Source organism: Taudactylus pleione, unplaced genomic scaffold (genome assembly GCF_031769625.1).
Source record: "Taudactylus pleione unplaced genomic scaffold, aTauple2 ptg000145l, whole genome shotgun sequence".
NCBI classification, from domain to species: Eukaryota; Metazoa; Chordata; class Amphibia; order Anura; family Myobatrachidae; genus Taudactylus; species Taudactylus pleione.
In genome coordinates this window covers 2,199,628-2,211,709 of record NW_028284547.1, presented here as the reverse complement: position 1 = coordinate 2,211,709, position 12,082 = coordinate 2,199,628, and the positions used below count along the sequence as shown (strand labels likewise).

The 12,082-nt window shown below is 44.3% G+C and overlaps 1 protein-coding gene across 1 annotated transcript; it reads left to right on the top strand.

The window, feature by feature from the left end:
• Positions 1-1,568: 1,568 nt before the first annotated feature.
• On the top strand, positions 1,569-11,236 carry STX10 (syntaxin 10). The gene is made up of 8 exons (XM_088473945.1): positions 1,569-2,237; positions 5,637-5,807; positions 5,923-6,016; positions 7,379-7,441; positions 7,531-7,638; positions 9,027-9,133; positions 9,224-9,318; positions 10,768-11,236. The coding sequence occupies exons 1-8, from the start codon at positions 2,203-2,205 to the stop codon at positions 10,848-10,850; spliced, it is 756 nt and encodes a 251-aa protein (XP_088330071.1). The 5' UTR covers positions 1,569-2,202; the 3' UTR covers positions 10,851-11,236.
• Positions 11,237-12,082: the final 846 nt, after the last annotated feature.

Below are 12,082 nucleotides of genomic sequence, written 5' to 3'. Positions count from 1 at the left end.
TATATACTGGGGACATGTTATAGGCAGGGTGGACATATATTCCTCTCAGTGTTATATACTGGGGGACCTATTATAGGCAGAGTGGACATATATTCCTCTCAGTGTTATATACTGGGGGACCTATTATAGGCAGGGTGGACATATATTCCTCTCAGTGTTATATACTGGGGACATGTTATAGGCAGGGTTGACATATATTCCGCTCAGTGTTATATACTGGGGACATGTTATAGGCAGGGTTGACATATATTCCTCTCAGTGTTATATACTGGGGACATGTTATAGGCAGGGTTGACATATATTCCTCTCAGTGTTATATACTGGGGACATGTTATAGGCAGGGTTGACATATATTCCGCTCAGTGTTATTAATGGGGGACCTATTATAGGCAGGGTTGACATATATTCCTCTCAGTGTTATATACTGGGGGACCTATTATAGGCAGGGTTGACATATATTCCTCTCAGTGTTATACACAGGGAGATATATTATAGGCAGGGTTGACATATATTCCTCTCAGTGTTATATACTGGGGGACATGTTATAGGCAGGGTGGACATATATTCCTCTCAGTGTTATACACTGTGGGACATAATATAGGAAATAATGAGGAAACAAATATACCAAATACTCAAGAAACAACAGGTACGTATCCTACAATAAAATAACATGTTGCACTCATTATAAGCTCATGCACACATCTGTACTTATAAACAAGTGCCATGGCTACATGTGTGCCTACAGCTATAGTATTTGCGTGTGTGTGCCCAGCCAGCACAGCTATGAAGTTACCTCATATAAATCCTAGCTGGGTGGGTATATGGGGCAGCCATGTGCTATGTGCTATCTCTGCTGTCACTTTCCCCTCACCTCAAACCACTACTACTCCCAGCACCAGTACACTACTACTCCCAGCACCAGTACACTACTACTCCCAGCACCAGTACACTACTACTCCCAGCACCAGTACACTACTACTTCCAGCACCAGTACACTACTACTCCCAGCACCAGTACACTACTACTCCCAGCACCAGTACACTACTACTCCCAGCACCAGTACACTACTACTCCCAGCAGCAGTACACTACTACTCCCAGCACCAGTACACTACTACTCCCAGCACCAGTACACTACTACTCCCAGCACCAGTACACTACTACTCCCAGCAGCAGTACACTACTACTCCCAGCACCAGTACACTACTACTCCCAGCACCAGTACACTACTACTCCCAGCACCAGTACACTACTACTCCCAGCACCAGTACACTACTACTCCCAGCACCAGTACACTACTACTCCCAGCACCAGTACACTACTACTCCCAGCACCAGTACACTACTACTCCCAGCACCAGTACACTGCTACTCCCAGTCAGCGACATGGTCATCATTCCAGTACTGCTGCCAGCACCGTGATATATCATTAACGTCCACTCACTGGCACCCGCACCAGTCTACTGGCACTTTCCTGCCCGAGCTCAGTGGGCGGGGCCTGTCGCGACATGAGTATGACGCGCGCTGCGGGGACTCCCCCCCCATTCCCAACCCAGGGGAAACTACAATTCCCGACACGCTCGCTGGGCAGGGCCGGAAACACGCGGAAAGCAGCCTGTGTGGGTGTTGGGGGGTGGGCAGAGAAAGAGACACTACTAGTGACAAGTCAGGGTGGACGAGGAGCTACCCCACCGGGCAGGAGGAGAGTGAGGGGAAGTAGTGGGTAACTGTGTGATAAGTGGTCTCCGCAGGTGGATTGCTGTATATAGAGAGGGGGCTGAGCTGGCACTGAGTGCATATATATATATATATATACATACATACATACATACATAGTGTCTGTCACCCATAGACAGAGCTGCCAGGCTTCCCCTCTGTGTGACTGTGCAGGGCTCAGGCTCTGGCTGTGTGTGTAGTGCAGGGATTAGTACTGTACATATAGACCAGCAGAGGGGTTGTTTACAAAGGGATCTATAGGGGTGACGTTGATGTATAAGTGTGTGTCATTTATACGCCTATAGCTGAGTGGCGCCTACAGAAAGGTGAAGTGTGCACGTTAAATATAATACAAATACAGTGACCTATCCCTAGCCGAGCTTACCGTAAGCAGGTGATTATTACACGGAGCAGCATGGGCATTGTGTAGCTGTGTAAAGTCTTATTTATCCAGTTGGAGAGAGAGCGCTGAGAAGAGACCTCTCACCATGTCTCTGGAGGATCCCTTCTCTGTGGTCAGAGGGTGAGTATCTGCTTTCTGAGTGCATTTATTATTATCATCCTTAATTTATATGGCGCCACAAAGGTTCCGCAGCGCCTTACACAGTACATAAATGAGCACACAAGAAAAACAGTTATTAGCCGTACAATACAAGGCAGGACAAGGACATGGTTTATAGACATAGCTGCATAACACAAGCAGCAGGACATAAGCAACCAGGTGTTAGGTGCTGTTGTGGGGAGTTAGGAGTAAATTATACTATACGTAGGGGGAGGAGAAGCACATGAGGGATGAGGGCCCTGCTCGTGAGAGCTTACATTCTAAAGGGGAGGGGCAGACAGACAGGGGCGACACAGATGGGGTAGATAGTGAGGAAGGAGCATGGAGCAGTGGGTTAGGGTATGTGCTGCGGAATGTGTGTGTATAAGATGACCTGATATGTCAAAATTAAGTTCATCATTCATCTCTATGTCAACAAATAGATTTTGATTGTTTTTTACATGAGAGATGTACAAAATAAAGTTGTAGCACCTTAATTATTGTGTGTTACATTGTAGCATCTAAATACAGTACATTCAGATAAAAATGCAGCTATTATGGGACTGTCCCGCCATCCTAATACAGTAGTGACTACTTTAATCCCAGCTGCTGGGTGCCATGCCATGCTCCTATCAGTGGGTGCATCTCACATGCTAGACCCACCCACAAATGGGTGCAGCCATGCCCAACATGTTGTGGTCCCACAGGTGGTGGTTGTACCTGGGCCCAGAATTTCTCTTGGCAGCCCTGGAGGTGACAGGCAGAACCAGGAGGGCATAGGGCTTAGTGGTGGGGTAACAAGACCATGGAGGGAGGGAGGTGGCTGAGAGTGGAGGAACAGGAAAGGAGCAGAGGGTTGGAAGGCAGAGTGATGAGAGAAAAAAGGGGGAACAACAAGTGGAGGAGACAAGAGGGGGAAGATAGAGATGGATAAAGCAGAGGATTATGTGGGCACTGAATATTGGGGGTGTATGAAGTAAGCGTGTTCATGCTGTGGACGAGGTAATAAGTTAGATGAAAACTGGAGTTAAATGTTCAGAAATACAGGTAAAAGAACAGTGCTGCTAATGTCCAATAGTGATATATAAAGAGAGGTGTGCGAGTAGTGGGTGCAGGAATTAGTTATTAAAAGAATGATTAAGGTGAACATATGTGACGCAAAGGAAAAAGGCAATACAAACGAGATTTTTTGTAGTATGAGGGGTAAAATTACAATGTACAGAGACCATCCAGTCAGAAATTGTATGAACAACAAAGATCAATCAATAGGAGCAGCACGCAGATAGGGGGGGACCTGCTATGTCCAAGCAGTGAGTGCAGCAAGGAGAGTCCTAGGTATTCATACAACGGCAGATGGTGAATTTGGAAACTCACATAAATATGTTGCTTGATGTCGGTCAGAAGGTGTTCTGGCTTTGAGGATGTTTTCCATCAGTTTTCCTCCAGCTTAACTCCAGCGTAACTGCGTCTTAGTTATTAAATTGTAATTACACTTCTAGAGGGGTATTCAATATGAAAGGTTAACTTCCCTGGCGAAGTTAACGTTTCATATCGGAGTTTTTTTCTGCGTAAAGGTATGGTACGCGCTCCCGCTTATCCCCGTATTCAAAATAAAATTAACGAAAACGGGAAACTCCGAAGTTGGATTTGCGTAAAGTTACGATTTTTCCTTAAAATAATTGTAAGACCCCCCTAAAGTTGTAAAAACATGTGGGATCACTATGGGTACCCCCGTTTTAGCCTTTAATTGAAAGTCGGGGATTTAAATAGCCGCAGCAGGTATTTTTTTCCGACATTGAAGAAGTGATGCAGAAGAGCATTTAGGTTATTTTTCTCGTTTTTTAAGTGGTCCCATCAAATTTGGGGTACATGAAAATGGGTACTAGCATATTTTGGTGTCCCTAAAGTAATTTGTTAAAAATTCTGCATTTGTGCACCTGCTGCTATAATTCTATTCTAGAAAACACCTGCTGCTATAATTCTATTCTAGAAAACACCTGCTGCTATAATTCTATTCTAGAAAACACCTGCCGCATACTTGCAGAATAGCCCTGAACCTATTTCCCTATTGTTTAACAATTTTTTCCCTTTTTTTTTTTTTGCACCCCAATTTTTAAATTAATTTTTTTCGGGTGTCTCTATTTTTTTAAAAAACTTTTTTTGACACAGTTCTTTTTTAAATGTCAATCTCAGGGCTGCAGGCTATTTTTTTTTTAAGCCTGCACCCCTAAACCCCAATTCTGCCCTTTTTTTCGACACCTATTCAATGGTGAAAAGTTATCACCGTTTTTTATCAAAGACTTTTCAAAACTGCGATAAGTCTTTGAAATTGAATACGGTGTAAAACTAAAACAAGTGATATTAACGCAAAAAACGATGTTATCGCACCCATATTGAATACCCCTAATAATCTAATGCAGCCTACGCCTTTGCAGCCTTACTGATCACTAATAACTAAAGTTTCAAACATGTGTCTGTGTGCTCACTGATTGGGACCCCACCCCCAGAGCCCAACACACTAAAATGGTATGCAATAAAGTCTAATGGGGGGTATCCACTAGACGATAAAGTTGAACGATAACGATAAAATCGTTCAATAATCGTTTGAACATCGTTTGAAACTTTGGTCTTTTAGACATCTATCATCGTGCAAACATGCTGGTCAACCTGACGATATCGTCAGGCTCAGCATGTTTCCAGATGATGGATGACCCTGCACTGAACATCTGCTTGTTCAGTGCAGGCACATCACACGACTGACAAACGACTGCACGATTACAATGTCGTAATCGTGCAGTCGTTTTCAGATCTTGTAGTGGATGCCCCCAAAAGATATACAGTTTGTGAGAAGGGAGTAGACCATCACATATTCACAAAATATTCCTAACTTCCTCTATAGAAATTGCTCCTAATATAGTAGTAGTGATAATTTACCTAGAGTAAAATCTTTAAAGCTGTGCAATAGCATATATATAGATATATATATATATATATATATATATATACAAACACTCTACTGTACACATATACGCTTTGGGGCAGAGGATACGGCTTATAAATTCGTTATCATATCCTAACCGCCGAGGCGTGAGCTACTTCGTGCCTCGGGGATGTCGCTAGCATCTAGTGAATTGATTGGTTGACTGAGCCAGAAAATTTTGAGCAGGATGACTCGTACAACCCACCCATACCACCTATATGCCCGTAGTAACTTTACTTTTGATCTTATTTTCAAATATAGTATTTGCTCACATGCCACCGTCATAGCAGGTGGGTACTCTTTATTTTTGTGACCACGCACCACCTCTACTCTGTATCACCGTCTCTAACATCTATCATGCTCGTCCTCTTCTCCTCTCCCCTACCTTTTCTACTCCGCAGGGAGGTGCAGAAAGCACTAAACACCACCCGAGGCCTGTACCAGCGCTGGTGTGAACTCCTCCAAGAGGGCAATGTCACCAGTGTGGAAGAGTTTGATTGGACAACCAACGAACTTAGGAACTCCCTCAGGAGCATAGAGTGGGACCTGGAGGACCTGGAAGAAACCATCAGTATCCTAAGTGTGTGGAGGTGTTGTCATAGTCTTGTGAGGCTAGCTTGTATCTTCCTCCCTTCCCCAAATACCCGCTCCCCCTGTTTTTAATTTTTCCTTCACTCGTCTCATGGGCATCGTGGAATCAAACCAGCGAAAGTTCAAGATTTCCAGAGCAGAGCTTAACGAGAGGAAGATATTTGTGGAGAACACACGAAGTTCCCTAAAGGTGACACGCTCTTAATTTTCTATTCCATCCCTAGTCCACGTATTCCGCTACCTACTCTACTCCTTGTATCCCAGCTCCTGCAAGACCGTTTTCGCCATGCTCTCTGTTGTCTGTGTGGTACATAAATGCAGCTCTGCACAATGTACCCGACCTTCAAAGTAACAGGTTTGCTGGATCTGTAGACCCTTGTTTCCTTGCAGCTCTCCCTGATTCTTTAATAAGATTGTCGTTTGCTAGACTAGTACATTCCAGTGGATCCTAACAGTATAATGTGATACACAGCTCATTATATTGTATTATTGGGTCAGGTAAAGCTGCATGGATGGATACTTGGGTTTACAGATCCGTCAAATCCACAGCAACCCATTTCACTGCCTTTCACAGGGGTATTCAATATGGAGCGAAAACGCCGTTTCTGCGAGGTTTACGCTCGGATGACATCATTTTCGCCGCTTTTACTTTTACACCATATTCAATTTGAAAACTTTTCGCCGGTGCGAAAAGTATATTGCATTCGACCCTGCGAAAAAAGTATCACCAAGGAATGGGTGGCGAAAAAAAGTGCAGAATTGGGGTTTTGGGGTGCAACATTTTGGAAACCACCCTGCAACCTTCAGACAGTCCCCCAAAGGTAAACTGTCAAAAAAAAATTAAAAAAACCTCAGGAGACCCCCAAAAAAGCACTTTCATTTTGGGGGCGAAAAAAAAAATTGGGGGGTACAAAGTTAAAAACTAGCGAACTACAATCTAGGGGGGTCCCCAAGTATGCCCCAGGTGTTTTTTCATTGCAGGTGTTTGTGGCAGGTGGATTTTTCACATTTTTTAAAACTTCACTTTAGCAACTTTTAAATATGCTCACCCCCATTTTCAAGTACCCCAAATTTGCTGGGACTACTTACTTCCTGCAAAAAAAACTTGTTAATACTATTCTTCACCACCTTCCCAAATCCCCAAAATAGCAGCTATTGAGCCCGTTTAAAGACCCCAAAAACCTTCAACAGGGCTAATCGGGGGTATCCAGAGTGATCCCCCATGTAAGAGCATCTTTTTGGGGGTGTTAGGGTCATTTCCCCAAAAATCAGCAAAGTTTTCGCTGATTTCACATTGAATACGGGTATAATCGGGAGCGCGCCCGATACTTTTTCGCCGGCAAAAGCTCCGATGTGCGGCGAAAACTTTGACACGCATAGACGGCGAAGTTTACGTTTCATATTGACTACACCTGCTAGTGTTGTTTAATATTTTACTAGCAGACTGTTGGGTGTCCAAGGGAGTTACCTGTTATTCTTGTTTTGCATCATACAGTCTACCGCCAACCTGCGCCAATCCCCGTTATTACCAGCATAACACTTGTATTTTCAGGAAATGAGGGATCACATCTCCAGCCCCAGAGCCCAGGCTTTTACCGAGAGAAAGAACAGAGAAGTAAGTCTCTTCTGATCACCCTCTCCCATTGGCGATCTTTTACACGTATGTCGGCTCAAGTCTCATTCCTGATCTCTCTGCTGTCTCAGGCATTGGGCGTCTCTGACCCACCGCACTCTGATCGATTCGCTCGCCTGGACGATGAGATTATCTCGGGAAACTCCCGTTACGTGGAGGAGCAGCAGGCCCAGCAACAGGTGTGCCCTGTGTCCGTCAGTCTGTGGAGCGGTTCCGTATCCACACTTGTGTCTTTATGACGCCTCCATTAAAGTTGTATGTAGCTACGGCTGTTGATCACCCAAAAACACTCCCCAAATACACATCAGTCTGCCTTCCACCTAAGGACCCTGACTGCTCACATTAGCCTCACTTGCTTTCTGCCCTTTGGTGATGCCATATCTGACATTGACCTTATTTGCCCCATTAAACTGCCCATCCCATTTGTATAGACTCCTCCCCTTGTTGTATACATCCTACTCTTCAGTGCCGGCGCTGGGTGTCTTTGCGCCCAGCACCATTGCGTGTCCTCCCCCTCTCACCTTATAATAATACCTACCATAGATGGGTGGAGGGCGGGGATTATCTCCGGCCGGACCCGGCGCCCCTGTGCGGCCGCACTGACAGAACGTGTGAGGAGCCGGCCCTGCTACCCTTCTACTCGACATGGAGCAACAATCAAATCCCAGTCGCCACAACTCAAGGTGTGATCCAAGTTCCTCTGCATTGCCCATGCCTACTCTCCGCTGTCTGTTGCCTAAATTAGCAGCACAATCCAAGCCTCATGCTGAAAATCGCCAGGAGCCCAGTGCATACCCCTTCCCAGTCAATCTCAAGGGTAGCTCAGGAGTGAGGCTGCAGATTTGGCCTATTGTTGTCGAGACTCATACAACATCCCTGAGTAGGCCACTTCTAGCTTATGTAGTGCAGTGTATGTGTGTTTCTCTGGTCATCCACAAGTAGGGCTTTTCCACGGCTGGCACAGCCCAACAAATCTAACTCGTGGTCTTGGCCCACTTGTAGATATTGCAGTAAACCTGACTAGAGTAGTCTCAAACTGCATCTTCAATTAATGGTGCAACCGGAGGTGGTTTATGAGGATTGAGTCAGGTCTGTACAGCCAAGACCAAAAGTTTTGAGAATGACACAAGTATTGGTTTCCACACAGTTTTCTGCTTCAGTGTTTTTAGACCTTTTTGTCAGATGTTACTATGGTATACTGAGGTAACATTACAAGCATTTCATTAAGTTTATGCAAAGAGTAAATATTTGCAGTGTTGACCCTTTTGCTTATTCAAGACCTCTGCAGTTCGCCCTGGCATGCTGTAAATCAACTTCTGGGCCACATACTGACTGATGGCCGCCCATTCTTGCCTAATTTTTGTGGCTAGTCTGGACGTATAATTATTGAAATACAAATGTTTCGTTCCACGCGGCCTATAGCCGCAATTAATGTTCTTTTAGTAACGGACAAGCATCTCGACCAAACAGTATGGTTCAAGCATAGAGTAGGCTCATCCAGGCCTCTGATGGCAGGAATGGTCTCATAATAGAATAGACCGAATACTGTTTATCTCTGTCTCCTTAGCTGATTATGGATGAGCAGGATACGGAGCTGGAGCTAGTGTCCGGCAGTATACGGGTTCTGAAGGACATGTCGGGGCGCATTGGAGACGAATTGGATGAGCAAGCCGTGTGAGTTATCACGAAGCATACTAAGGTTGTAGTTTATACTCATGTCTTCCCTGTGTGTATAATTGTTATCCCTGTAATCTCTACCCTCAGGATGCTGGATGACTTCTCCCAGGAGATGGACAACACTCACAACCGCATGGACTCTGTACTCAAGAGAATGGCCAAAGTATCTCACATGACTAGCGGTGAGTTTGTTGGTGAGGTTCCTAAGAACCAGTTACACCACCAGGCAGTTCACAACCTAACATTCATGATGCACCTGATCTTAGCGCACCGATTTGCTGCACACCGGTGAAAGGTTCACCACGCATTTCAGTAACAAAGGACAGGTTTCGGCATAATATTGAAATAGTAAAAGTGTCTGGGCCAATAACTATACAGTGATCCCCAAGGCTGTTAAATATAAACAATTTAATTTATTCAACATACATGGAACAGTAGTTCATCCCATTAAAACATATTAATAAACAGTATACAATATTGCCATCTGTAATAACATGACTGGAGATGATACAATATTATGCACAAATGAGGTCTCAGATAGATATATGGGACATATATGTCTGATCGTATTGGATTATAACCTGTGCGTTAATACAACTGTATCCATATATAATGCAAAAGGAACTTCGCACGGGACATTTATCAACAGTATCTACAATCGATGACTATTTAACTTTGCACTTAAGGATATATTTATATGCCGGAAGTTCTTTTTTGCATTATATATGGATACGGTTGTATTAATGCACAGGTTATAATCCAATACGATATGTGTCCCATATATCTATCTGAGACCTCATTTGTGCATAATATTGTATTATCTCCAGTCATGTTATTACAGATGGCAATAATGTATACTGTTTATTATGTTTTAATGGGATGAACTACTGTTCCATGTATGTTGAATAAATTAAATTATTTTAATTGTTTATATTTAACAGCCTTGGGGATCACTGTATAGTTATTGGCGCAGACACTTTCACTATTTCTATGGTTTTTTTGACAGAGCCCCTCGTTGTCAGCTGCAAGTTTCTATACAGGGGAACTTCTGCTAAACAGCGCACCCCACTTTTTTATACTTTCGGCATAATATTGCATTAGAAATGGTTGATGTAGATCGAATTTGGCAGAGATGGTTACAATCTACATGTGCTAAGTTGTCGCCGGATCAGCATACTTTACCTAGATTCTAAATTTGATGTTACGTTTATTGATTGGGAGTCGAGACTATGGTTGGATTTTGTTTGATGCTGCGTATATATGATTATCTAATGCATATTGGGAATGGAGGTTTCTACATTCTGTGCTCTAGTGTGATATATATATTGTATATTCTATACTAGATGATTTTGATACTTTTCTGCACTGAGTCTGTTATTCTCTTTTTCATATATGCTGCAGTTTGCAGATGTGTTATTTATATTAGGTGTTCTATATATTTGTGATGGATATGATTTTGATGTGTGATCTATTGTTTTTTTTTTTTATATATATATATATTAATTTTGTATTGTTTAATTGGAAAAAACATTTTCAATGAAAAAAAAAACAAAACTAAATTTAAAAAGAAATGGTTGATGTGTGCGAGGCCATCTACTTGGCAGGAATAATGGACTTCTCTCATTTTGCAGACCGGCGGCAGTGGTGTATGATCGTTGCCCTGGTGGTCGCTCTAGTCATTGTACTGATCCTTCTGTTCACATTGGGAAAATAAAAAAGGAGCCAAAAGCCGGGAGTGATCGTACCGCTTCTATACCCTCCCCTTCCTTGTGCCATATTCGTGGAGTTTACAAGTTACAAATGGTGAGGCGGTCAATCTAGTTCCCAGCGGCAGAGAAGCTGGAAGAGGAGGGAAGGGGGTGCTGCAAGACGCCATACAGCTGCCTTTTATCTGTTGCTGCATACAGAACAAAATAAACTACATTTGCTTTTTATAAAAAAAAATACCTGTGTGCGAGCATTCACCCTGTGTAGCTGAGCTGGCATCAGCCTTAGAGGAGAATTTGTACTTTTCTATTTGATGCGTGGTTGGACTCGGCCCTTCACTTTATATCATACATTGGATCTATACTTTAAAAAAATAAATATAATATATACTGTAAAGGTGAGTGAACACTACGTTCCCGCTTCTCATTCCTAAGTAGCTCACTGGACACTCCTGTATTGCTGTGAAGGGCTGTTCCGCCTCCCCTGTCATTAGCCACGAGTGCGAAATGGTGCGGCCATTAGCCCCCCCCGGCTGTCTGCTCGCGGCGCCCGGCATCCCTTCAATCGGGATGTCGGGCGCCGGTCTCCCGGCAGCGTCAAGCCGACAGTGGAACAGATCGTGGCAGCCCGACAGCGCTGGAAATCCCGATCGTCCCCAGGTAACCTACGCACCTAACCCTCCCTTAGGGGTGCCTAACCCTAACGTCCCCCGCTGCCTAAACCTAAGTCCCCGGGGGGATGCCTAACCCTAACCTCCCTGGGGGGGGGGGGGGGTGCCTAACCCTAAGTCCCCCCCGGGAGACCAAAACCTAACTCTGCCCCCAAATCATCCCCCCCCATCCCGCTGCGCCCGGCATCCCTTCGATCGGGATGTCGGGCGCCGATCTCTACATCTAGATGCCGGTCATTTCACTCTCACGCGGATATGACAGTCGGGAAGCCGGCTGTCTGTATGTCGTTAGCCGGCTTCCCAGTGTGGACACCACCTTTCGGCCTGGATTTGCACTGATATGTTGTGTCGTACAGGCTCACTCTCAATGATGCATCAACATTTTTTAATATTGTGTGTAATGTTTCAGAGCACAGCCTGACCTATATCTCATGCATGTATGGAGTCAAATATTGTACTTGTGTGTGTGAGCCAACGTCACATGTTTTGCAGAATGCATCTGGTCACTAAAACCCAGTGACTGCAGTAGGACCCGCTCCTCCAGTCCGCAGTTGTGGAATCTCTCCTGG